The sequence below is a fragment of the Camarhynchus parvulus genome, chromosome Z (assembly GCF_901933205.1).
Source record: "Camarhynchus parvulus chromosome Z, STF_HiC, whole genome shotgun sequence".
Taxonomy (NCBI): domain Eukaryota; kingdom Metazoa; phylum Chordata; class Aves; order Passeriformes; family Thraupidae; genus Camarhynchus; species Camarhynchus parvulus.
The window spans coordinates 57647392-57675363 of record NC_044601.1 but is presented as its reverse complement, the minus strand read 5'-3'; the positions used below and the strand labels follow the sequence as shown (position 1 = coordinate 57675363).

General features: G+C 38.5%; 1 protein-coding gene across 3 annotated transcripts in view; it reads left to right on the top strand.

Moving 5' to 3' along the window:
• Window positions 1-8880: 8880 nt before the first annotated feature.
• The window catches only part of OSMR (oncostatin M receptor), a 30804-nt gene continuing 11712 nt past the window's right edge, over window positions 8881-27972 (top strand). For 2 of the 3 annotated variants that reach the window (XM_030969305.1, XM_030969303.1), the window contains exons 1-10: window positions 8881-9013; window positions 9297-9487; window positions 14098-14198; window positions 14612-14708; window positions 18912-19069; window positions 20587-20746; window positions 22276-22548; window positions 23138-23264; window positions 24529-24686; window positions 26660-26796. In XM_030969305.1, coding sequence (XP_030825165.1) covers window positions 14636-14708; window positions 18912-19069; window positions 20587-20746; window positions 22276-22548; window positions 23138-23264; window positions 24529-24686; window positions 26660-26796 — 1086 coding nt within the window. In that variant the 5' untranslated portion in view covers window positions 8881-9013; window positions 9297-9487; window positions 14098-14198; window positions 14612-14635. The remainder of the gene's footprint in view (window positions 9014-9296; window positions 9488-14097; window positions 14199-14611; window positions 14709-18911; window positions 19070-20586; window positions 20747-22275; window positions 22549-23137; window positions 23265-24528; window positions 24687-26659; window positions 26797-27972) is intronic. The other variant, XM_030969304.1, reaches the window with a different exon arrangement.

Genomic DNA, 27972 nt, shown 5'->3' with positions numbered 1-27972 from the left:
CTAAGTGCACTGTGCAACACAACACAACACTGGCCTCACCACAGATTCTTTTACTCAGTGTGGCAGATAGAAAACACTGCAGTAAATTTCATCAACCCACTGAGCCTAAGCATCCAAGGCATCAAAGCCACAATTTTCTCTAAATAATATAACCAGCCTTTTATACATTCATTGTGCATTCACACTATACCATCTTCTCTGGTGAATTTATTATTAATTTGTAATTGATTAATTACCTATTCATTCACTAAATACACAGCCAAGTTTAAGCAACATTATTTATGGTGTACAATTTAAATCTAGGCATTTCAGCTTATTGAAGATATAGTACATGACACAAATGTACTTAAAATTACAAGATTTCTGCTCTCCAATTTCTGCCCTCCGAATTCTCTAAATTTCACACATCCTAAGCCAGACTCTACATTTTGCAGAAAGGGGAAAAAGATAACTAATTAATTCTCGGGGGTGGAAATTTGAATTTCTACTTCTGGCACATCCACATAATACACAGCTCTTTTTATTTTTCCGAAAAATGCAGTAGGTTTTTTATCCAAGATGTTTCAACAATGTATAAAGAAAAGATCCCAATTGTTGCTGAGGTATCCCAAGTTACATCTGAGAAAGCTTACCTTGTCTTTTGGAGCTTGACTCCACTTTCCACAGACTCTACTGAAAAAAGACTTTCAGGAACAAGAATGTTGAATACAATTCAAAGCCAATACATGGAACAAAACAAACCTTTTTTTCTGTTTGCATTACCAATGGGCTTAAAAATTCCTCTTCCAATTCATTTTATTGACTACCGTGAACTGACAAACAGGCACATAAAAGTAGCACTACCATTTCAAGATGCTACTGTCAGTCATTTATTCAGTTGAAAAACTCAGTTTTTTCTTGCAGGCCTGTTTGGTTTTTTAAACTTCAGTCCAAGTGACTTAGCAGTTTCTAGTAGTCATATTTAATGGACACTCGTTTAGAGCTGTCCCACTGTCTCCAATGCTTGATTGGAAATCACCCTACTCATTTTAACTAACTAGGTAAGAAGCCTGAAACCAGCTAGTTGCAGCAGCCCCTTCACTTTCAGCCCATTCAACTAATTCAGATTTTCCAATGTGGTCTACAGCACACATGCCTTGAAACTGTGTGTAAAGCAAATAATTGTGCTATGAGTTAGAATAGCATAGTATTAATTGGAGAAAGTGGAGCATCTATGTAAACAACCATTTTGTTGTAGCAAGCCTCACTTTCTACACTTACCCTGTGGAAAACAGTCCTTTGCCTCAGTCTCAGTTGTTGCCTGTATTCTATCACGTTTTGTCAGTGGATTGTGGTGTCCCAGAACTCAGGAATGGTTTTAGGCTAGTCCCGTGCCACCAGAGGGATTTTGGAAGACAAGTGTCTTTGTGTCATCTCCTGCCAGCTGTTATCTACAAGTGGAATGCTGGATTTGCATCTGAAAGCACTACTGTTGAAATACTGGTGTGATTTCCCCATCAGATAACAGGCAGATCTGTTCTTACAACAGTGTGAGGGCCCATAGAACAACAAAAATCTACAGAGAACCTTCTTTTCCTCCTTCTGAATATGTCCAACTCCATTATCCACTCAAAAAAGGCAGTTTTTTTCTGGACACTGGTATATAATATACTGTATAAATGTCCCGAATATGTGCTGTCTAATGTAACCATAAGGGTCATCAAGTAGCCCTACTACTGCTATAAATAATATTCTGATCCCACAGAGAGAAAAACTGTGCTCCTTTTTCATCCCAGCAAATTACCTCACAGAAAAAAACCCCTGCAAATCCAATAGCAAAACAAGTGTCTATAAACCATATTTGAGCACACAGTCTCAATATACAAAAGTGGACAACTATTTTGTTCTCCTACACCGTGCTGTTTACTTTTCTCTCCTGAAATGTTACATCACACTCTCCATGTTTTATTAGTCCAAGAACGGAATGAATTTTAACCCTTGACTTCGACGGGAACCGAGAATGTTTGCTTTCGATGTCTCTTCCTCGACACTACCACGAGATGACAGCAGAGAGCTTCCCCCGAGGAAAGCTGATCTGAGAAAAACACTGAATTGTCTCAAGTTTGGGCCCCAGAGAGTGCATGTTTCTGATGAGCCAGGGAACTACACAATTACATATCGAGGCTCTTAGGCAGAAGCTAATTTGCCTTCTGGAAACCTATCTACCTAACCATTAACCTGAAAGTCTGAATACACTTGGCATTTCTACACTCAATTTGGCATTCTACACTCAAATTCCTTGAGGAACTAGACCTCATGTGTACAGAATTGTTGCAGTGTCAGGAGCATGCAGCATGCAAAATTGCTTCTGGGGTCAAAAGGTAGGTGTGGGGATTCCCAGGAAGCTCATTCTCAGAGTATGACTACTGCACGTTGCATGTACTTGTCCTTCACACGAAGATGTTGAAGCCCACTCTCAAAATGCGAAGGCATGCAGCCTACTGACCAGACTGCTCAAGCTTAAAGTAAAGAGAAGGATTCAATTCCCTCTTCAGCTGGAAGAAGTTCAAATACGTGCTTGGAATGACCCCAAGGAATGACTGAAGGCAGAGATTTAACAGTAGTGTAAATGGATACAGCCACTGCCCTCCATTTAAAGCTGTCAACTCTTCAGAAAGACATAGAAGCATGTGGCCTGGAAAGACAGACTACTTGTGCCTCATCCAGTCCAGTGGGTCAGAATAGTTCTGCGACATGATTAGGCTGCAATTTATCTACTCAAAGGAGAACCTAGGACTTTTAAAGATTCTTGGAAGGTGCTATTCTCTAAACCACAAACAATCTCAGTGGTAAATAAGTGCCTAAATGATGTACGTAGTTATTTGTTAGTAATGAATCTATTATCTTGCACTGCTGAACCCAACTGCAGTTCTAATAACACTACAAAATTTTAATAGCTTTAGTTTCCAAGTAAGTTAGGCAGGGAAAAAGATTAGAGACTGCTATTAAATTGATGTACGTAAATTTGGCTTATATGACATTGTGGATGAAGGACTACAGACAAAAAATATTATAGTGATTTTTTTTTTTAATTTTTGAACTGAGTTTAAATATTTCAGCATAACAAAGCTGCAGACCTTCCACTTGACATTTGGGAGAAAATAAACCACAGAGGTTCTACAGAATCAGTGAACTTCATGTATCTCAGTGTTCACCGCAAAACCAGACTTTGTGAACAAAGGCAGACCTGACATAATTTAGCACAATATAAACCATGTATATAGATAAAAAGACACTTGAAGTTATTTTTTAATTCTAATGTTGTTACTTCCTACATTTCACTGCTTTTTCATCTAAATAGCAATCGTTTACAATAGGGATTGTTGGGCAATTTTTATTTAAATACAAATAACTGATGACTTCTTCTTTATTAATCCCATAATTTATTTATGCTACTGTGATTTTAATTCTTTAGAACAAACCCACACTTGTTACTTATTAGTTAAGATCATATCAGATAATACAAATATAACACATGCACCCTCTCTTGTCAGGATCTACTTGATCAAAGAGGTATGCCTGGAGGAGAGACTGTTGCTGCAACCACACAAGTTTGTGTACAACAAACTGCAGTTTGATACAAGATCAGGCTTTGCCCTTTAAAGTGACCTACCACAACCACAATGGAAATGCCTACAAAAAGCTCAAGAAGCCTTATCTGTGTATGGCACTCAGGATTCACCTACAAAACAAATGCAAACAATTAGACTATTCCTGCCTCCTACATTTTGTGAGACAATTAAGATTGGCACTGAAGAATCCTAGCTTGACTCCAAGCTGAGAGCCTATTGAGAAATAAAGAGTACTATGCCTATGCAACATGGTTGTACAGTTTCAACAGCTCCTCTGCAGCTGTGGAATGACCAAAATTACTTCCAGAGAAACTCCATGAATATTTATGAAAACTTCTTAGCATTCTGGATAACCTAAAATATACATCTGAAATTGTTCAGTGCAGTTGAGCTCAATATCTTTTCTCTGAACTCTTTCACTCTGTAGAGTACTTCTGCAACTTCTGACTAAATAGAAATTGTTCCTGGGTAGGAATGAAATAATGTATGAATAACACTGTTTATGGAAAACAGTGGTTTGCTTTACTTTGGGTTTGGAAGTTGCCACTGTGCAGTCAGAAAGCAATTAGCAGCGGCTTGGAGCTAAAAAGAAACAATAGTGGAGTTCAAAACACCTGTCTGGGCTGTACACAGCCAACAATCTGTCTGATAAAACAGAAGATGCCCAGGATTTCCAAATGACATGAAGATATGAGGGACCACAATCATATCAGAAAACAGGATTAAGATTCAAAAGCATCTTGACAAGTTAAAGAAATGGTGTGTCAAAAGGGAAAGAGCAATGTTGTAGTGTAAGCAGAAATAGTTAAACAAGGAAAGAGCTGTCAAGACAAAAATGATCTGTGACTTACGGAACATCACAGGTAGATCTTAAATAAACAATATTCTCCTTCTGAGGAAACAGCAGACATAGAGACAGATAGGAAAAGAAGTGTCACCTGTGAGTAAATACAGTGTTAACAAGGGTCCTGTTAAAAGAAATGTTGTGTCCATCAATTCTTCTTTGAAACTGGACTCAAGAGACAAGTGAATAGCAGTGAACACAATCAACATTCTGTAAATCATGGAAAGAATTTAGTTTGTTTAACCTAGAGAGGCCTGAGGGGGTCCTATTATTAGTCTTCAATGCTTCAAAGGCTGCTGCAGAACAGGAAATAATAATTTGGTCTCTATTAGTTTGCAGGCAGAGAGCAGCGGCTATAATGACCTACTAAGCCCTTCCAAAAAAGAGAACATTTTATCACTATAGTGAGGTCTGAGCCAGAAGCTGTCCTTGAAGGCAATGGAACTTCTGGGAATGGGAGACTTAAAAAAAAACCTTGAGAATCAGTTGGGATTCATCCTGCTTTGGGGCTTAAGATGACATCTTTCACAGTATTTTGAATATTAATTTGCAACCAAAAGAACTTCAGATTTTTCATATAAATTACTGGATTTTAATAAGAGAATCAACACCTCTACTAAACTGCGCAGAAGCTCATGCATATGATTACTAACTAACTGGAATCAGAAACTCCTGAAATACAAATATTTCTGCTTTACTTTAAACAACACAGTAAAGTCCTTCATTGCACTGCTTAATGAGGAACATTAAACTAACATTAATTTTTTCTTGTTTCAAGTCTTTGATTCAGTGCCTGACAAAGGGAACTGTGTTTTGTACCATATGTTTGCAGATTTTTTTGGTTTTCCTTTGAAATGGTCCTGTTAACATAGATAGCATTGTTCCAATAGCTTACTTTCTTCCTGAAGGGTGGAGAAATAAGAGAATTACCTTTTTATTACTCATAAGGGGCAGATTTACTACATCGTGTAATATATGGGTACAAATTATTAATATACCAACTTCAGTGGTAGATTTTGCAAATTATGCAAGTAAGTTATGTAGCATTAAAAGAACATTGTGTAACACAGACCTCAACAGAGAAAAATTAGTTTTTGATGCCAAGAAGCTACAAACACCTGACATATAAAAGAGGAAATATTTTATTTTAGGACCAGCTGACACTCAAATATGAAAAATAAAGAACTACCACCAAAGATATCAGCAAAAGTGAGTTTATTCAGATATGTTGTAAAAATGTCACTTTTACAGCAACATTCAATGGCAAGGTTGAAAGTATTATGGCACAAAGGACATAACAATGATTCAAAGCTACCAATACAAAAATCTTCCTGCATTGTAATTCCAGTTTATGCATGGTATCTGTCAGTTACTGAGCATCTGTTTTTCGTGGGATGTCTCTCTGCTTTGACGACCAAACTCAAGAGGTGTCCCTGCTCAAGGGGAGATCCCATGCAAACAGCAGCTTAGGAGAGAGAGCTTGAAAAATGCTCATTTAGGCTGACATATTTCTGGAATAAAGTGGTTGCCTGGTAGTCAAATTACATACAATGGGAAGTACACGTGTGAGATTCCTTGCACTCACAACTTTCTTTGCTCCTAGATAAGTGAGTCCTAGAAAAGCTACCTGCTATTCATGTGTTATTTACATGATCAGTGAGCCAGGCTCATATGCATCAATGATCACTCATTTTATATTTTTATAGAATTGACTGGAACTAGAGAAGTTCTTGCCCTGGTAATGCCCTAGGTCTTTACAGGCTCTTTTGAGCCTGTAATAGCTACCCTTAGTTTGGTTAAGGAGTTGAGTACATTTGTCACACTTGGTCAGCTTGTTTAGGTATTTTAGCCAGGCACAGATACTCTGCAAGAAGAATACCCATAACTGAAAATAAAGCAGTTAGTTATTGGCTAACAGAGAGAAGAGCTAGCTAGAGTTTAATGAGACAAAGCATTACAATACTCACCACTAATATTAAATTGCTCAAGAAGTCTTTGCTGAGCAGGCAGGCATGAGCCAAAAGGGTAAGGGTCAGTTCCCATGGCTCACTGGAGAGGAATCCCAGCATTTCTAACTGGCAGTCTTCCTTTAACACTTAAAACACAACACAAGGGCTCACAGCTAGTCCCCAACTGACTGCCTAGCTTGACCAGGCTTCCCCACGTTATCTTTACCTTTATGATTTTACACCTTTTCATGCTGGTACTTTCTCTCTGAAATCCTTGAACATCAACAATCTCAAGCCCATAGCCCTACTCTCAAAACCTCTACAGATGGCAGACTGTCATAGCAGTGTGCATCAAGGTCCAGCAGGTGTGTCGTGCCAGAGGTGGGCTTTGGACAGCCAACAAAACACCCAGGAAAGTGAGGTGAAACTCAGAGCTGTTCTTACAGACACAGAGGGTGTCAGGTTGGATTGGATGCCTTCCAGGTCTTTCCAAACTACATTGCTATAAGCTGATGTATATAGAGAAGTTTGCTACATGACTTGGGATTTTAAATTCCCTAGATTCCGTGACACTTGACACACTCAGCTTCCAGGCTATTTTGTGGATTTACCTTCATTCTTCTCTTTGTATTTCAGTTCTTCCTGCTCAAATATCAGGAACTTAACAACTTGCTTTTTGAAACACTTTCTGACCAGGCACAAAATTCATTACAGACATTATTCAATAACTCTTTGGGGTCTTTTTGGTTTTAATTAGTGTCTTGAGCATTATTTCTAAATAGCAGTGAATTCATAAGTTCATAAGGAAGCATTCACAAGACAAGCTAATCCATTGCTCATTCTGGAACTTATAGGATCATGTGGATCAGTAAAAGCATTATCAGAGACTGTTGCTGCTACCCAAACATAGAGACAACAGAGAATTTTTCAACCCCTGCCACAGCAGGGTTTGAATGATTCAGAAAATGTTAAATATATTGACAGATTTTAAAAGGTGTCTCCACTAGACACCTAAAAGAATAAATATTTTCAAACAGATCAGAGTGCTCAAAGCACAAAAAATTAGTTATTATCTTTAATGTAGTATGTGCAAAGATTTTCTATCCCACATTTTATTTATCATATATAATTAAACATCTATTTTAAATATGCAATTGATACATTTCCATAAAGCTTTATTAATTATGCTGTCTAGAAACATTAGAAGAAAGAACTTACTAGCATATTGCAGAGACCTTTTAACAAACATAAGAAAAAAAGAAAAGAAATTTTGGCATCTAGCCATAGACATCTGTGATTTGCGTTTTCAGTAAAACTTAGCAGTTAGATGACCTTTTATGTCAGGTCTGAATTCTGAAACAACAGCAAATGTCCAGCTGTGGTGTCTCCAGACCACAGGCAGGCAATGAAAAATGAGTGACCCTCTGTGAAAAGTTCAGTTTATATGACTCACAAAACATGCACATGAACTGTGTGGAAGAAATAGACGCAACTATTCAGAATACAGTTCTGAAGAATAAAACTATCCTTTGACTACAAATTATTTGCTTGACTAAAGAGCAAAAGCATCGTAAGAAAATGGAACTCCTGACTAAGGAACAGGATGTTACTTGGCAGAGGGAAGTATGAGACATCCCTGAAATACAATGAGGCAGGGAACAAATGGTTAGACAGTTCAGAAGAAAAGGATCAAGGTGCTGAAGTGGACCACAAGAAAAGTGTAGGTTATCGTGAGGTATAAGATAGCCTGTAAGGCTGAAAACTTTGCAGATCACATCCCCCTGATGAAAAGCAACCAATCTTCAAGAAGAGACAGAAGACCTCTTTTATGAAGAAGTGCTACAAACTGAAAAAAACTTTCACCATGAATGTCCTGGAAGGGATGAGCAACGACCTTAAAACTTTCTCATGGCTACATCAGAAGATGTAGCCAGGCAGCTTTTGGCATACTGTACCTCTCTGAATGAGGCCAGTCATAAGGGGACCTGCAACAGAAACATGGCCAACTCCTGGTCTCCCTCCATGTTTTATGTGATTTTCTGGGAGTGAACAGTTTGCTTTGTGAGCCGTAGCCTTAGCTGACGAGGTTTCTGTGAGGGTTTCCTCAGACAGCCGTACTGTGGCACACGGGGCTTACGGCCTGGCCCGAGCCCCGCTGCGGACACCGGGCACCTCCTCACTCCGTCCGCCCTGGCGGCCAGAGCGCCCGTCCCTGCTCCCGGAGACACATGGACCCTGGCGCCAGGGCACCACAAGAGAAGGCAGCTTGGGGACAGCACTCCTGCCCGCTGGGGACTGGGCAGATCGGAACGTGTCCATTCTCTGTCCCTCTCGGCTCCCCCGGACCCTGCGGCCCTGAAGCGCCTCGAGGAGGGGGCGGCCCGCGTTCTGTCTCTGGGAGCGCAGCCAAGGGAACGGGCCGCGCTTCCCGGAGCGGGGGAGAAAGTTCCGAGAAGCGGCTCACCCGGCTCCTCGAGGTGGGAGGAGTCGCCGCCCTGCCCGGGGAGGGGCGGCCGAGCCGCTTCCCGGCACTGACCGGGCGGGCCGGTGCGTTCCGACCTGCGGGGACCCCGCTGACGGGGCCGTGAGGGAGCTCCCGGCGGCTGCAGGTGAGTGATGCCGGTGTCTCCCCGTCACGGCAGCTCCCCGTCCCTTCAGTGACCCCCGTCCTTCAGATCCCCGTTCCTTCAGTGACACCCCCCGCGTTCTCGTCTCCGTCCGCGGGCGTCCCGTCCGCCCTCGCTGAGGGGAGCTCTGTCTGCCCCGCTGAGGAACACCCACCTCTCCACTCCGGCACTTGTTTTGAAGAGGGCTGAGGGGTTTTTGCTTTGAATTTCAGCATTTCTGATGCCCTCTCCAGCTTTTGCCCGCTCGTTCTCCCGTGTTTTGCAGGCGCACTTCGGTGCGGGAGGGCTGGAGCAGCACCTCGTACGGCATCTCCGACCTCAGGGAACCCGCCAGCATCGTCGCGTACCCGTGAATTTAGGGCGCTTCGTGACCGTCTAGTCTCCTCTGCTTTCAGGATGCCACTGCTTAGCTACAGCATAAAAGCTGTTGATTTGACTTGAGCAAAAATTACCTAGGTGGGTAGTGGGTAAAATACCTCGTGGGATGAGGGTGCTGCACCTGGCAGAGGTGTTTTGGGTTTGGTTTCAACATCCCCTGTAGTCACTGTTTCAAGAAAGTGTTGACTTGCTCAGAAATGTGAGCTCAGACCTTTAAATCCGGCATCATACAGGGAAAACTTGTTGCTCCTACTTTCTTTTAAGCAGATAAAATCCATTGCTTGATCTTAAGGCCCTTTGAGTAAACTAGAATATATAAATTGTAGTGGGGTTCCTGAAGTCTTTAGAGTTTGACTATTTTTCAAATAACCTTTTTGCCTCTCCTTTTATCTAAATTTTGCATGTGTGGACGAAACTCCAGCATAATATAGATCCTAACAGAGTTACAAGTAGATAATGCATGATAATTAACTTTTCTACAATTCTCTACAATTGCTGACATTTCTTTTCTGATGGGGCAGGAGTTGTTTTGCCAAGTTCATTAATTGCTTTGTACTTTTAGATCCCATTTCCCCTCTTTCTCAACTGCTTTTTTGTTTGGATTCTTGTCTTTGTGGGACCATGCAATGCATGTTTTTCTATTTTGGCAGAGATTTTCAGAAAAGCAACAGCATGCATCACGGAGCTTTCTGTTTATCAAAACACTGGAGCTAAAACTATCCCTGAGTGGTCAAATCATTACATGTGTATCAGACTTTAATTATAGAAATTACTTTCTTTCTTATGTAGCCTTTTAAATTTGTTGCTCAGCCATTAAATTACAAAGGCTTATTAGGAGCTTTCAGTGTCTAATACACAGATGTATTTTGTGTACTAAGTGTAATTGAAACCACCTTTAAAATTACTTGGGAGAAAAAGCAAGTACAAGGACTAAAGGAAAGATTAATCCACTTTAGAATGTGGTATCTCAGATATTCTGGGTTTTTTAGCATTCAGGATTGTTGACAATCAAATTTTCAGTTTTCCATATAAACTGTGATTTTTGTTTCAGTTTTCATTCCATCTATTTAGCTGAATGTTTAGTTAGGATTAGTTAGCCTACCTGTGCTCTGCTTACTTTCTAGGGGTGCCTCTTCGTAGGCTGTGGATAGAGTTTATTAGATTTTGGTACTAAAATGTCACTTACGTTATCAATGTTGTGTTGTGTAGTAGAAACTTGGACTGTGATTCTGATCCTCAGTTAGTTTATGAAGTAGAGGGAATAACAACAGAGGGTGACCAGTGTTATGTATTACTACTTGATTTGCCTCGCTGACAGTCTTCTTCCATGTCTCCTTTAGAAAAACTTTTATCAGTCCATGGTTCAGTTCATGAGCTGGTATCCGTATCTAATATCTAGGTACTCTCCATTAAATAGATTAAGTGTTCTGCAACTGAAAACATTTTTTTTCTCAGCCTGTGTGCATTCTCAGATTCATTTAAGGATTTGGGTTGTGCCTGGCAGCTGTTTTAGATAAGCAAAGGGCACTGAGAAAACAAAGTTGTGTTAAGTATGATTTGAAATGTGTGCCTTGCAAGATTGCTTCAAAACAGATTAACTCTGCAGTTAGCTTTGACTACATGTTCATAGCAGGGACTTCTTTCCCTGACACATGCAGGTTCCAGGGGCTGCAGTATGTGCACTGTATAGCTCCAACTCCTAGTCAATTGAATTTTGGTGCTTCACTGACTTTGCAGTGGTGTTTGATGAAATGTTAATCTTTGGTGAGTTTACTAGGTAAATGAGAATTTCTTTTTAATTGCATGCATGGCATTACAAAAACTTTAGCTTGGATGGGACTTTGGGGATCGTGTAACCAGCCTTTAGCTCCGAAGGAGAAATCATCTACCTGGAGATATTTATTTAAAATATTCACAGACAACCTACGTAAGGAAATTTAATTTTCTCAAAGGTAATTTACTCCTGTGCTGCCTCCATGTCTTGAGTGACTCCTCTTTAATTGTGTTTAATCTGAACAATTCCTGTTGCTGCTGAATATTATTTCAATTGTTGTCAGCTCTCCAAAATAATTCTGTTCTATATAAGTATCTATCAGTGCTGATTAATTTCAAGATAGGCAGGGGAGTCCCAAATCCCTCTGTATCAGTTTTGTCACATCCCAGGTTACATTTTTTCAACAGGACTATTATAATTAGACTATGAAGTTATGATTAAAAAAACCAAAAAACAAACAAACAAAAAAACCTAGTGTTTTAGCCTGCAGCCTGACAAAACCAAGCAAGTCTCATTTATTTCCCCCAGAGAAATTGAGTTTTTATAAGAATGGAAAGAATGTACATTAAAGATTTGTTACTCAGGTAACTTCTGTAGAAGTTAGATCATTTCTGTCTGTAGAAGACAGATCATTTGGTGCCAAACTGACTTCATCTTGCTACTCATCATCTACTCTTTTCTGGCTACTTGTCTTCATTCCCTTTGTTGTTCTATTTGCACTTTTGGCAAGGATGTTGTTAATCTATTACCATCATTTTGCTGTTGTTACTTTTTTTTTTATTAAATTGGTAATGTATTTTGTAGAACTGTAGCCAAGACACAGACTTATAAATGATGATTTTATAAAAGTACTTAATTATTGATAATACAGTATAAGTGCTTGACATTCGTTGGTGGTAATTATTATGTGTGATTAATTTGTTAGTCACAGGCAGATGTTTCTGAATAAAAAGGATTTAATTGAAAATACTGCTCTTATATTAAGGACCCCATTTCTTTCTTCTCAACTAGTGTTCATTTATTTAAAATTACTTCATATTCTCATTTGTTAGAGAATTCTAGGACTTTTCTCATGAAAACTGGTTTGTTACCTACAAGTGCACATATTACCACAATTTATTTATTATGCACTATTAAACTAGATTACTAACATAGCGAATAGTGACAACCATTGTCACTATCCAGATAGTGACAATATGATTGTATTTTGGTAATCACTTATTATATTACACTATAGCAGCATAAGGCTTTTGCATCTAGGCTGTGCCACTAGTGAACTGGTGGTGTAAATGAATTAGTGTAAATGATGGTGTAAATGATTAGCTGTTAGTTAAATTAGACATCAGTTTCATGACAGTAGTTGAGAATGGTTCTTAAGAGCATAAAAAAGTTTGAATTTATTTTCCAAATAGGAAGTAACTTAAACAAGTATTCTGATATGTAAATATTCCACAATACCTCCCCACTGTTTTTAATGTTGGATTTAAATGATTCATAACCAATGGTGCAAAGTTTGTGTGTCCAACCCCAAAGATATTTACAAAATTAGGAGTCTTGCAGGGCCAGATTTTCATCATGCTGATATAATTAAGTCAGGAGATCCGCTGCTGAACTTAACTGACCTGTCTTAGAGGAGAGAATTGCATGCATCCTTTAACTTTGAAAACAGATTTAGTTTCACATTTTTCCTGGGGGAGGCGGGGGGAAAGAGGTTTGTAAGATTTGGCTTTGTATCTTAATAAAATTTCATACAACTTGAAAAACAGCAATCTGCTGAAGGAGTTTCCAGAAGTTTTAACATGATCTGCCTTGGAAAAGTTTTTTTGTGTAATTTACTTACCACTCTCTTTTCTGTATTGTCTTGTTTATTCCAGATGATACATAACCAATTATTCTCACTTTTAGGTGCTAAAAAACCCTTGGAAAATCTAAAAAAAATAAGTTTTCCCTAAATCAGTTCTTGGAATAATCTAACAATTGCATGTGAATTTAGCCTAACTTCTCTAAAATATTTAGATTCTTCATACATGGTGATCTTAGTGTTACATAAATACTTCTGAGGATATTTGTTTAGTGGCAGGAAAGTCTGCAGAAGCTTATGCATTAGGCAAGACAACAGTCACCTGGTGAATATGGGGGCCTGCATGTGAGGCATTTGACCTCACAAGGAGAAGTTTGGTCACAGTGCAGCAAGAGTGCTTGTTGTGTGCATTGAGCCCTGGGTTGCAGTGCTGCATGCAGGACTGTTCTACAGTGTTCATGTGACCTTTAGAAACACATTTTAAATAAAAGTTTGGAGTCTTTCTTTTTATCCTTTGGAGGAATTCAGATCTTCTCAAAACCATGCAATTTAATTAAACTTATTAGACTTAAGAGTCTGCAGCTCTGAGGCATTAAATCAGAAGTTTTCTGCTGGAAGTAAGTTCTGAATTCCTGGCCTTTCTGAAATCTGTAAATATTCTGTTCTTAGCTTTAGTGGGGACAGGTAATTTTGGTTATCTCCTGCTAAGCAGTTGCAATGTCTGTTATGGAAGTAGTGATAGAAAGCTATCGGTATTCCACACAGCTTCAGAAATGTAAAATGTGCAAGTTTTACGTTAAAGATAGCTGTATCCATTGTCCTGTTCCTGTTGTTTGTACTCCTTGTACTCTCTGTGCCTGAGAGCTTTAACCATTCTGCAGCCTGATGTTTAGCTTTCCCCTCTGCATGGAGGAGTTGGCAAGTGACTCATGTCTTCTGAAATCTAATGTACAATCAGTCCTTCAGAACTGGGCTGTGCAAGTCCAAGAGTTTCATCCTGGCACAGCATGAGTTTCAAAGCTGCAAATGGAATGCAGGATAGAGCTCTGTGTTTCTTGAGATGACAGTCCATCTGGGAATGGAACTTGCTAAGACTTGATGTGTATGTTTCAGCTCCAGTCTAACTAAAGCCCTCCATATATATTGTCCTGGGTGCTGACAGAGGAGTCTGCTGGATTCATCAGTCAGGCTGTCGGTGGGGCAGAAATCACAAGGTATTTTGCACCTTTAATACTCTTTTCCCCTTGTTAGGATGGATATCTTCTTACTTGTGCAGGAAGAAAGCCAAAATACATTAGGACAAACTTCTACTTCATATTTATTTGAAGTAAGTGGATAAAAAACTTTAAAGATATTGTGTGATTTATTTGTTTAGACTCAATTGAACTTTTTGAGTATAATGCTACGTTTCTGTAACCAGGTCTGAAAAACAAGAGGTATACTTTTTTCATTCCTTATCATTCTTTGTGCATTCTTCCTGAATTTCTCTTAAGCTTCCTGGAGTCTGTGTGATTGGGTTTTTATTTATTCATTCTTAAATATAGTAATATTATCTGGACTATTGTTTGGCATGTTGCATTTCTTCTGAAAGAAACAAATAAATAAAAACGTTTTCTTTGCTGTTAAGGTTTATGCAGGAAAAGGTAGACAGATGATGAATCACTTCATGATTCTGGCAGTACTGCTCCCTCTGAGGACGTGCCACACTGCATACTCACAGCAAGGTAAGTGTCTGAATGTTTGATTTTATTTGAAAGCAATCTACAGCAACTGAAGCTTTCAGCTTGCTGATTTGTAAATCTCTGATCAAGCAACATGCCACACTTTTAATCAAATTATTCTCTTTGGTAGGATAATGGAGCAACTTTCATTATTACCTTTTGTAACCCTGTTATGCAAAATTACCTGTTGAATCAACAACTCGCAATGATGTGAAGCCAAAGTGTATTTATTTATTTTCTCCTCCTCTTTCTCCTATGATCTGTACTGTCATCTTCAATTAATTTATTTCCTCTTTAACAACTTCTATGGTTTTCTGTTTCTTTCCTTTCTTTTTTTGTCTCATCTCTGAAAACTTTAGCATTTCTGTTGGCTCTTTTCTGATTGTGCCACAAGATTCCAGGACCAGATTTTTATTTTTTATGCTTTGCATACTTATCCAATACAAATACAAAAAGAAAATATGCATATTTGAAGGGGGAAAACTTGAATATCATGATAACTTTTCAAAAGGCTGTGTGTTTTAAGATAAAAAATTCTTCTTGTGTACTTGCTGCTAGCAATAACATTTGGGTGTGTGTCCATTAAAAGAAAAAAGAAAATTCTTAATTTTCACCTTTTCACCTTTCTGTGACCACCACTAAGAAGGCAGACCTTACCTAGGCTCTAGACTGCATTATGGAAATTTTATTGTCTTTTTTTAAGTTGGTGAAGAAGGAAGAGGGATGTTTGGGTTTTAAAAATATATTCATTATCGTACCGAAGTGGTAATATATCTCTTTCAGACATTTTGTCTCTTGAGCCTTGAAATTCACCACTCACCAAGTCTCAGTTTTGAGATGTATTACTAGGGCTCCTAGAATGGCAAAACTTTGTAATGCAGGCAAGTCCAAACAGTTACTTCATTACAGTAACTTGGTCACTTGTTTTCACATGCAATTTTTCAGGAATAAAATTATTGTTAATTGTTGTCTGTTATTAATCATAACTATTCACATAGTCTTGAGTTAGCTTGCAAGTTAAAACAAGTCTTAAGATGCCTTGATCACTTAATTTTGCTAGGAGATAATATTGTAACTGTAAATGCTGCAAAATACTTCCACATGTTAAAACTACACTACAAAATTCTTTAATACCTACATTGTAAGTTTGTGATCATCAACATTTTGGATATATCCTTAACTATATTGTTTCTTCTGTTTTTTAGTACTGTGTATAAGCTCCATCTGATGATCTAGACTGTCTTAGGCCAGATTTTGAAGAAAAAAATTAGTGTGGAGTATGAAGTGATATGTTGTCTACCTGAAGAGAGTTAGTGGAGCGACACTTGTACAGATGGAGAAAAAACAGAAGCTAGTAAGACCTTAGCAGTTCTTTTATCAAGCTAATTAAGTGTGGCAGGTGGAAGTATTCTTTATGGGAAGAAAAGGGATGGTATTTTCATTTGGACAAAAAGAAACAGATGCAGAGAAGAGATGCAGGCTCATCATCAATGCAATAGGCATAATAGTGACATTTGCAATTAGATTTTGCTAGGAAAAAAAGCAGAAAGAGGATAGGGAAATTCAGAAGATATGCAGAAGTTTCTTTTAATGGTGTATCCTGAAGAAGAAAGGGGTTTGTGCCATTGAATTTCATTGAGAGACTAGCAGGGTCCTTTCCTTCCCCCAGTTCCTTTCTTCCTCTGTTGCTTCAGAAGTGGAGACAGAAAAAACAATAGACAACAACAAGGCCCTGAGTTCTAGATCAGCTTGTGTGTGTGAAATAAGATCCCCCAAGAAGTTTGGTACATGGTGCTTCAGGTAAATGGATGATAAATGTACAAGTAAGGTTGACCAGAATACTGGAGACAAGCAACATTACAGTCAGTTCTTAAGCATAAGTTGGATTTTAACAGTGTTTATCTTGTTTGATGGTATAAGTCTGAAAAATGTGGGAAAATGAAGTGTGTTTTGTCCTATCTTCCCAAAATGAAGTGATACTCCACTTCCACAGTTTAGTTTATGAATCACTGTGTTGTTTTGGTTGTTCTGGCTCCTTGCCTAGTTACTTGTTGGCAGTGAAGATAATAAAAATATTTATTTTTTCTGGTAAAACCTAAAATTGATGCTTTGTCATCATTCAGTGAAATTTACACCCAAGACTTCCACCTTGTTTATTCAGTTTCAGACAGTAATTGTCATAGGTATTGGGTTTCCTTATGGCTGTATAAAATTGATGCCCATTGTTTTTCAAAGGCAGCTGTGAAGCAGCAGATATACGTTTGATGGACCGTGTCATTACCATAGCCAAAAAGGAAATTTTATTTCTGCATTTGAAACATTTTGCACTTACCTTGCAGAGACACTAAGGCTGTCAATTCTGCTTTCACATAAATTTACTCGTTAATCATTTCCTGGCAATTATGTATTAACAGTGAGACTTTATAGAAGGTGTGTTGCATAAATTTCTTTCTCCAAAACACTTGAAGATACCACAGTCCTGGTTCTATGACCATGTTTTTGAATAGTTAAACTTGATTTCTTCTCCAAGCTTATCTGAAGATGCTTTCTCTAGATGGAAAGCATATGGTTTTCATTTTGCTCTGACTTTTAGTACCCTTGAAAATGGAGTAGGTTAAAAATATCCCAACAGACTTTTTGGATGATTTGCTAAAAGAGAATCCTTTCTTCCAGCAGTTTTTAATAACTTTGTACTTTCTTTTCTCCATTTATTCTTTAATTATACTCTGGGCTTATATAAACAAGAGAGTTATGTCAGTGTCTGTCTTCTCATAATAAAAAAATATGCTTAAAAAGTTTTATTTGCTTCCTTTGATTGACCAGAGATTGTTATAACTACTGCTATTCCCTTATCCTAATGTAAAAATCCCTGTGTCAAAAAACTATTGCACAGACGTTAGGGTAATGCAGATACTCGAGGACAAAATGCAGAATAATTTGGATACATGCTGGCTACCAGAAGCATCTATCAACCTGTAGATTCTCAGTCTAAATCTCCTGAATGCTTGTGTTTTTGCTAGTGATACATGGTGGAAGTTTCAGGTAGTTCAAGGGGTGAAATGTCTCTGGGAGACAGGTGTGGAGGTGGCAGTTTTGTGAAAGGGGCCTGCTGAGGTCACTCAATCCATCGTGTCCCTGATGATTCTGGCTGTAATGTGGCAGGAATGCACAGAATGAGTTCTGTTTTATTAAAAGGTGTAGCTATTTTTGTGTCTCTTTTCTGTGTCTTGGTTAGAGTAAACATTCTGACCTTATCCTTCTGTTACAAGCAGAAGCGCCTTGGAAAGCATCTGTAGCAAAAGAAAAAGCCTGGTTATTCAGTCGTTTCAGCTCCCTGGCTTCATTAACAACCAGATCAAATTTAGGGGGTTTATGTTTGTTTAGTTTTCAGGAAGTAGAGAAATGACAAATCAGTGAGTGCTATATTTAATCTCTTCCAACAGTTAGGGCTTTTAGGGAGGGGTCACAAAGGAATAATCTAAAAAGAGGAACCACTTATAGGGTTATTGGTAGTTTTCCACAGAACAATCTTGCAGGGCCTTTTATTTCCCAACACCAAAAGGGACTTCAGTCTGACTTCTAAACTTTGTTTTATCATGTCATGGTCTGGAATTAAATCCAGACTGAGAGAAATGTACAAGTTCCATTAGAACTAAGTGTCTAATTCCAGTAGAAGAATCCATGGCCGTGACCTAAGCTCTGTGTAGAACAATTAGGAATGCACTTAATACAAGGCTATGATCTAAGCCAGCTACTGGAGGGAAACCCTTATCCTATTCTGTTAAAATAACAAGTTTTGCATGAACTCCTTTAGTTTGTATTGAGTCAGAGATCAATCCAGCCCAGAGTTTATGCCCCTAATGATAGATTATGTTGTTCCTCTTCATAAGATGTATTCCCATAAAACAGCTAGTAAATTGACAGCATAAAGAAATCAAACAGCATACGAATTATCATGGTGGAGAGCTATTGAATAGATTCAGGAAACTCATTTTAGCCTGCTGCATTTTAGCCTGCTGCATTTTAGCCTTAAGAAGAAGAAGTATCTTTTTTTTGTCATCATCAGCATAGGTCCTGATCACTTTCATTTTTTTCTTTCAGAACCATCTGGTGTGGAACTTAATTTATCTGTAACCACTCTTTTTTCAGATCTGCTTTGTAACTTAGCTAGACAGTAATATTTTTGTGCCCTTTTTCTTCTCCTAGAATCTGATGTGTTTCCAGTGACATACCTTAATGTTTCCAAGGATTTGGATCTTCAGCGGCTGCTGGTGGAATGGGATGTTGTCAAGCCAGTGCATGATGCTGAGCTGGCAATGTCTTTTGAGATACAAGTCCGTCGAACCAATGAAGTTGTGTGGACAGTAAGTGTACTTAGGAAGGAAGTGTATAGTCATTTACAATGATGGAAGATGTAGTCATGTCTCTTTGTAAAGTGCCTCTCCTGATAGTTTTCCTTAGCATCTAAACAAGCAACATTTTGTGAAGAGGAGATCCCCCAAATAATAGGCTTAGGCCTGTTCTGGATGTTTTTTTTCTTGTGACTTCTGTACGGGAGCAGTCTCCAAAGAAAATTTAGAACTTAGTTAAACTGAAAAGCTGCACTAGCTCATTTAGAGTTGCTATTTGTCAGAAAGTACATAAAACGGACAAAGGCTTATTTTTCTGAAATCAGGGATCAATGAAATAAAATAGGCATTGTTATAAATCACAGCTTACTTCGATCACCCTAGCTGGTGGTGTTTTGTCTCTGAATTTGGAGAACCACATCTTCACTACAAATGAGCTCTATGCAGTTCTGAAGATTTTTACCACTTTGATATGCTGGATAGGATTTTTAGCCCAATGAGTAGATCTAACCCTGAAGTCAGTAACTGGGGCCATAATAGCTACAAACTTAAGTTTTGGGTTTTTTGAAGTGTCTTTCACCAAATTCTTATTAACTTGTTGGAAGGAAGTAAAAGTGTTTCAAATCTAGGAATGTAGTCTGTTCTGTTATTTGTAATAAACATGACAAGCTACTTTGGATGTCACTACCATACAGGAATATATTTGCTTCTGTGTTTTTCTGAAGCGTGTGTACCAATAAAGAAGCTCTATGAGTCTGTTCATACCAAAGTGTGGACAGCCTGTATAATTTCTAGGAGCAAGTGGTGACATTCCTCAGGGCTACAACTGAGAAATTAAATTTTGACCTGATGGCAGAGTTTTTCTCAGAGCAGTGGTAATATGGAAGTACAGGTGTTGCCAATGGAAAGCAGTACTGGAGAGATGTTCTCTACTGCTCAGTGTGAGTCAGGGCTTTGGCACAAGTCATACTAGTAGCACAGATCTATATGGTGAGAATGCTGAGAATCTATCATTCTGCTAAAACATGTAGACTGATAGAATGTCATAGGTTTGAAAAACTCTATGAGGTCATTGAGTCCAGCTTTTAACCCGGCCTTACCAAGTCCACACTAAACCACATCTCTAAAGGCTGAATCTGCACATCTTTTAAATCACTCTAGGGATGGTGATTCCACCACAGGGATATGTAATCCAGAGCATTAGGATGCATTTGTAGGCAGCATCTTATGTAATAGCGGACACAAATAACCTACAGAGAGTCTCTGAGAGCAAATCCATGTCATGAGAAGCAGGGTCTCACTCCTAAATATGTCAGCACATCAGTCACTCCACTGCTGCTAGCACAGATCTGTAAGCAGTTGATTAGTTGACTAGTTACTTAGTGTGAGACCACATGTAGCTAGTAGAGTTTCAGACATTCTTTTTCAAAAGCATTTTTCTTCTTTGAACATTCCCACTGCTTTTGATTGTATTTCCAAATCTTCATGTTGCTGTGTTTTCAGTACTTTCCCTTACTGCTTTTTGTTTGTAGGAGTTTCAAAATGTCACACTTGATAAATTGGGAAAGCCTCTTCATTGGACATGGGATTCAAACATACCTTTGGAGTGTATGTCACATTCTGTGAGGGTCAGGAGCAAGGCCGAAACATCAAAAATCTGGAGTCAATGGAGTTTGTGGGAGACTCTCCCAGGTAAGCAAAACAAGACTTTGTAATATTGGGGGTTTTTTTCAAGTATAAAGTTAGTTTGTAATTCACCAGTGAATGTAACCATGGAGGACAGTTCAGGAGAGATGGCGTCGCGTCAAGAATCCATTTTCTCTAAGCACTAACCAGCTCCTTATATTTTGCCAGCAATAATAGAAGTGCTTCAGGCATTGCTATAATTTGCAGACTATCTTCCTAAGCTAGTAGACCAAAAGTTTTAGAGCTTTTCTTTTACTCACACATTAAAACAATGTAGTAGATGAAGTGACATGGGATCTTGGATAGGCACATCCCTGGCCTAGACTCAGGGAAAGGAGGAGTAGCACAGAGATAGGGGCTGCATGATCTGATGAATGTGTGGCTTTTGTCTGGGCTTCATAGCTTGAACTGGTATTACAGAAGCAGAGAGAAATGAGCAAGTCAGCTCTTTATTTCACTTGGAAGGAATGTGTTGTGAATTATATGAGAATAAACAGGAAGTAAACCAATAATGTAATTAATGACATCACAAAATTTATCTTTTTTTTTTGGATTACCATGTCTTACTAGAGCAGTTTTGTTTCCAGAGAATCTTCTTTAAACAACATATGTAACTACTTTACAAAAAATGCCTATATTGATTTTATAATGAAACACTCATTTAGAGCAGCAAGTGTTTTTAAATATTGGAGACATCATGTCTCCAACAGAAGAGGCATCACAGGTGTTCATATTTGTATTGTGGCACTCATTTCCCTGCTGTTATATAATGGGCAGTAAGATGCAAGACTTTTTTATCCCACAACCTCCTCAATCTTGGAGATTTTATTTTTTTCAATTGCAAGTGGATGCGGCTCAAAAATACTATTTCCTGGTCACAAACTGATCCCACATTACAGACCTGATTTAGAGCTCTGTGAAAGATAGAAACTCTAGATGTCATCAGGTTTTTGGATGAGATTCTTGAGAGTAGATTTTACTGTGCAATACGTGTAAAAAGCTGAGTCACTTAAATTCCATTAACTTTCCCATCCAGCAAGTCCAACATGGAAAGCTATGGGAGTCTCATTCCAAGTTGATTATCCCCTTGGTTTGATTCAGTCTATGTTGGTTCCTCTTAGCTGTGCTCTGCATGAGCATCAAACCATCAGATGATGTGTTTGTAACCCCCTGTTACAAGTCTTCAAGAGCAAGTGGTTTGGATATAAGCAACAGCCTGTGTATATAAGCAGGAGGTGATGTTCTTTTGTAAAGAGAACTCTTGACAGAACACTTTTGTTTTTCTCTTAAGTGAAAAGCAGTAAAACAGATCTAGTCTCTTAGGTAATTTGTTGGACATTACATGTTTATGAGTTTAAGAGAAAGGTATTATTACATGTGAAATTAATCTCTGTATTCAGAAGAATACTAAATAAAAGTCTGAATGGATAATAAAACATTAGCAATTTCTTGTATAAATGCTTAGTTTTGTGCTCTGGCTGAAGGCTGCTGCCGTGACCAGATTTCAATTTTTTTTTTTTTTTTTTAATTTGCAGGCCTGGACACTTCAAACAGAAGTGGGCCACAAATCTTTCCGAAAGAAAAAATTTTAGCAGAAGGCTCTAATATCACTCTTTGCTGCATTGGAGGGAAAAGTCAAACCATTAAAGAATTCTCTGTATACCCAACTGTTGATGTTGTCAAGCGCACAAAGAATCAAGTCAGACTTCTTACTGTGGGAAATCTGTCACATGACAAAGGGTCTAACATTCATGTCTACTGCTATGATGAGGATAAGGGGTCTCATGAAGCAGCTTTCTTTGTGGGTAGTAAGTAAATACATTGTTACAGTTTTATTTTCCTCTTGTTATTAACTCAAGAATGACTGTAGAAAAAATGGACGGGGAAAAAAGCTTGCTGTAAGTTGTCATGCTCTTGTCATGTCTGGCTGAACTCCATCTGACTAGAGATCTGTAAACTTATATAGAGGAGGCAGAAAAGAATAGCATTAACTTAATTAACCTTATGACAGGTGGTTGATTCATAAATACACCCACCCATTTAGGAGTTCAGCTTCATTGTTTGTGTGTGTGTGGTAAAAACTCAGCACAGCCTCCTTTTTGAAGGCAAATAGCAATTTTTAAAGATAGAAAAGAATACAGATTGAATACATGAATGAATGAGTATTAAAAAAAGATTATGGAGTGTAAAAGTGTTGATTCCTGTTGACTCCTGGTGTTATCCTGACCATCTCTGCAGCAGGCTGTTGAATAAGTGTAATTTCAGTAATAACATCTATAGTAAACCAGACTTTGTATTAACCATTATTTCTAGCTTGTTAATGTATTAAAAAGGTTGATGAGTTTTGCTTTGACTGCCATGATGTTGTTGTTTTTTTTGATTATTTCCTCTGACAAGAACCACCTGATACACCTAAAGACTTTTCCTGCCAAACCCAAGACATGAAAAGAGTAACATGTACTTGGAGGAAAGAAGAGACCTATCTCTATGGAAAGAATTCACCACAATACACCTTGTCTAAAACGTAAGTCTCATTGTTATATTAATTCTGATCTGTGCTGTGCGAGTTACTTTTCCTTCTTTCCCTTAGAATCTGTGGATTTGTCCATGTAATTAGCTGCTTGCCTTTTTCCACCTCGCTGATCACTTATTTGACAAAGCTTGAGCAGTGCAGAACTGCTCTGAATCAGACTAACTATAAACTGCTCTGAATCAGACTAACTATAACAAAGTTGGCAGTCCTTTAGATCAAGTTCTGCCTAATAAAGCTTATTCTAACCATTCTTTTAGTTAATATGTTTGGATATTGTTCAGTTGGTATGAAGACACCCTCAATTCAGGATGTAGATAACTTTAAAGTATAACATAATTATTGCATAGCACATACAACAAACAGATAACTAGGATCTCATCAGCGGGTAGGCTGAGTATTAGTGTGCTCATGATCCATTGACACTAATTCTGACTCTGCCTGATTAACCTCCCTAGTTGTTTTGCTTTAGGATTTTAGAGCTTTACGTGTTGGTGTTATCCTTCTTGAGTCCTTGAGCCACTGACAATCCAATCTCAAATGTCCTTCTTGTGTCTATAATTTCTGTAGTTTCAACTGGCTTGTTTAAAAAAAATCTGCAGACTTTCTGAAAGCTCTTACTTAGCAGCCTGAGTCAAGGCTACACAGCTGTGGCATATCAAACAGGGCCCTTACATTAGGACAGGGGCTTTACAGCAAGGCCTGCAGAGAAAGGGTAACTCATAAAACAGGACAGGTCATAACCACAACAAACTTTCATCAAAAGATCTCAAACTTTCATCAAAATAGGACCGCATTGCACATACCTTCCTATTCTCTGCATCACTCACTTCCATTAAGATACTGCGATGCTGTAGGCAGCATTCTGGTTTAAAAATGGAAGAAGATGCACTTCAAGATGCAGTTGAAATTACAACTTCATTTAAAAGCTTGATGGTAAAGATGTAAATTATTTAAGTCTTCGCAAATAAGTCTCTGATTTGGACTATGCATAAGGAAATTTTTAAAAGCAATGTAGCTGTATCTTAAAAAGACAAACCTGGATTTCAAAGGAAACTTTCTTTTAAGAGTATTTGTATTCATCATACATCAAACTAAGGTAAAGAAGTAGGTGGCTTCTTATATAAGACCCCTCAGCTTTATTTTTTATGATGCTGTATTCTAGTTGACATCAGAAACTTCCAAGATCTATGTTGATTGTATATTATGGACAGCATCTTTCTTTGCCCTGCCTCCAACCTCTCACTTTCTTTGATAGGTCATCCCAGAAAATGGCTCTGTGCAAAGCAAGTTGTCCTAAGCAGTGCTCATGCTCTTGGGATATAGGCCAGCAGTGGATCTGGAATGTCACACTGACTGTGGAAAACCCACTGGGAAAGAAAACTGCCACTGATGTTTTTGATGTAAAACACAGAAGTAAGGGGTTTTTTTCTGTGCCTTTGTTAAGACTTTTTGTTGCTCCTTATGAGCTTGATACTTCTGTGCCCCGGTTTAAAGTGTGGAAGTCCTTGATTTTTATCTTAACAGTTTAATTACTCTGTCCCTGTGCTACGGTTACTTGCTCTCTCTTCAGTTTCATCTCTGGGAAGTTGTATAAACAGTAGAAAGCTTTACTCCAAAGGTCAGATTTGGTTATTGAAATGACCTTTTAATGTTTTGAAATCTGCTGCTTTGCTGAAGCTGGTTAATCGAAGAGAAAGAAAATGATGCAAGCATATAAAATGGGGAGTTTAAGCAAAATATATGTGTAGGTTACTTGGGAATTGGCATGATACGAGATGTGATACATGTGTAAGAGTTATTTCTGGGAAAAAAGTGATGGTCCTAATCTGCTCTTGGTCCTAATATGGGACAGTAACCTCCACTGTGCTACTGTAAGGGCGGAAGAGAGGTTTATTGGTGACAAAACCCATGTTATTCTGAGAAGTATCTAATGGCTGTGGTTCCTTGCTCCCTAGTAGTTGTGTCCTTTATCTCAGTGTGCTCTGGGTCCCATAAGTTCCTTCCTACTCTTGCCTCGAAACAACTGGGTGTTTCTTCAGTCTCCAGCAGTATTTCCAGTTCTCCTTGAGTCCTCTTCAGTGTTCCCCAGGTCCTGGGGCTGCCTTACCTGTTTGAAGAAGCAGGAGGCATCATGTGCTTCATGCAGCTCGGAAGCTGACAGGACAGTGGCCTAGAGGGCTGCTGGTGTAACTGCTGCACCCTGGCACTGCTTCCTTCCTCAGAGGCATTGCTGACAGTTTTGCAAGCCATGCTTTTTTATGTGAAGGAGCTTATGATAAATGTCTGTGTTAGATTTGTCCCAGAGAGGCATGACAATTCTAAAATTTGATTATCTGATTGTTTGGAAGTGGAAGAAACAGGTCGAGAAAGTAGAGGAATAAACTTGACAGATTTTAGGGAGACAACACAATGTCATAAACTCAGTTTTCATGGGAAGTCAGGCTAGAATAGTTTACATTCAATGTGCTAAGTACATTAAAATTTATTACAATATTCTTTTTCCAGTCCTAGTGATAGTTGCAAGTTAAAGAAATTATGTATAATATGTATGATGAGTTTTAAATAGTGATTCCTGTAAAATCCTTCATGTTTTCCCTGATCCTGCAAATATTTACATTAGAATTTTCCTTCCTTAAAGGGTGACAGTAAGTAAAGGAAAGTGTAATTGCTTCCAATTTTGCATGTGTTAGTTTGGACCTTCTATATCAAATGCAAACTCTTTTGATTGTGAAAGTCCTCAAATTGTATTTCATGGACTAGTGTAATTATGTAATTTGTGAAGTTTTAGGATAAATGGCCAAGGGTGTAAGCATACCCCTCACATGCATTGCCATGCCCTCACATTGCATTGCATTCCGCACTATTATGCTGATAATATGGGAGAGTTTGAGATTTACTTCACTTGCTGAATACACTTACACAGCAGTAAAGGATCTCAGGAATCTTATGGAAGATGTAGCACTGGCACTGTTTGAGTGTAACTACTGACAGGAGTCAGTGTTAGAATTGTGAATAAAATTTCTGTTGAAGAGGCTCAATTGTGGGGTGTAGAAATGTGTCAAATGTTACCATATTACATCAGGAGCTTCTGTCAGGCCCTGAAGTAGAGGATTTTAATGCTTTGCAGTAAATGTCTCCCTTCCTTTTGTCCATGATGTTTTAAAACATTTCTAAGTCAGTACAAGGGGATTTTTAAACCTTGTGTAACATTTACTTACATTAACATTCTGAAATGAAATTTTACGATTTATATGTGTTTTCTTCTAAATTAGAAGAAAAAAAATCTGTATTTTTTATTTGCTTTTACTACTCAGCTAAAATATCTTAATATACTATTGCATGTATTTTATGTTTTGCCTGAGCTAACTCAGATTTTCCACTGGCAGTGTATCCCACTGCACCTTTCCAGGTTTGGGAAGATTGCACAGATACAGAAATGACATTACACTGGAATTACAAAAACACTGAAATTGAACTCTTTTGTCAGACTGAAGTGGTCCACCCTGATGGCAAAGTAGAACTGGTATGAAACCTGAATTTCCTAAACAAAAACATAGTGAAGATCTTTCTGATGTGATTAAAAAATCATTCCCCAGCAATACAAATACGCTGTAAGCCTTGTGAGTGTGTTGATATGTCTGTTTTCTGGATTTGTTTGCTTCCCAAGCTCTACACTGATTATGCCGTCCATGTGGGCAGCCACTATTGGCTGTAATTCACACTCCAAGCACTGCCTGTACCCTGGCAGAAGTACATGTGTGACTGGTCTGACTATGTGGCTCAGTGCTCTGCGGAATGGGTTCTGAGATTTGTTGAAGTTAGTGAAAGTACTGAAGGGCCTAATAATTGTAAAGTTGTATAATATAATATATATATGTATTAGCTACTGGTAGTCTTGATTTGTTTTTGTTGCTCATGCTATTTCACATTCACCAGAGCAGCGTTGAAGGTTTCTTTTGTATCAGTCCAAGCTTTTTCTGTGTGCTGTTGACTGTAGTTGATGGTAGGATCTGGTTTCTAGTGATGGAATCCCAGAACAGTTTTTCTTCCCTTTCTCTTCAATCTTCTTGAAGATTATTTGACTAGATTCCTTATCTTTTTCCACCTCTTTCACAAATGGTGATCTTGATGGACTCTTTGTCTGTTTACTGTCACCTCTCTGTAGCTGTTTTCTTAGAAGACAGCTTGCCTCTAGTGCATTAGAAAGGCACAGTGCAGATCACAGTCAAAAAGGCACAGATCACAGTCAAGCTGTGTTCTCTCCTGATGGTAGCTGTCAGATCAAATGACCACTGCAGTTGGCCATTGGAGGGGAGAGTTTTGAGGAGAGGCTTAAAAGCATGCTGGCTTTTTGACTCTCACCAGAACTCACTCTGTCTCTTAGGAGAGAGTGAGGTAAAGGCTAAGAAAAAGACATGGAAGGGAGAAGGTGGCTGTAGATTGCTCTGCACAGATCTGGAACAGCATCCTACTTTTATATGAGGTAATAGCCTGAGACTCTATGAGGCCAAGATTTCAGTAAATTCCCTCCTGGATGTAAAAAGTACTCATGTGGAGGGTTCTGAGTGACTCAGACAGTTATACAGAGGTGGCTTCCAGCCCTCTGTTTGAATCTCCCACTGTTTTGATCTTATGCATTACTTGCCTGTTTTTGATTGTTGTTCCATTACTGTCTTTCCCCAGTGACGCTTAACTGGCT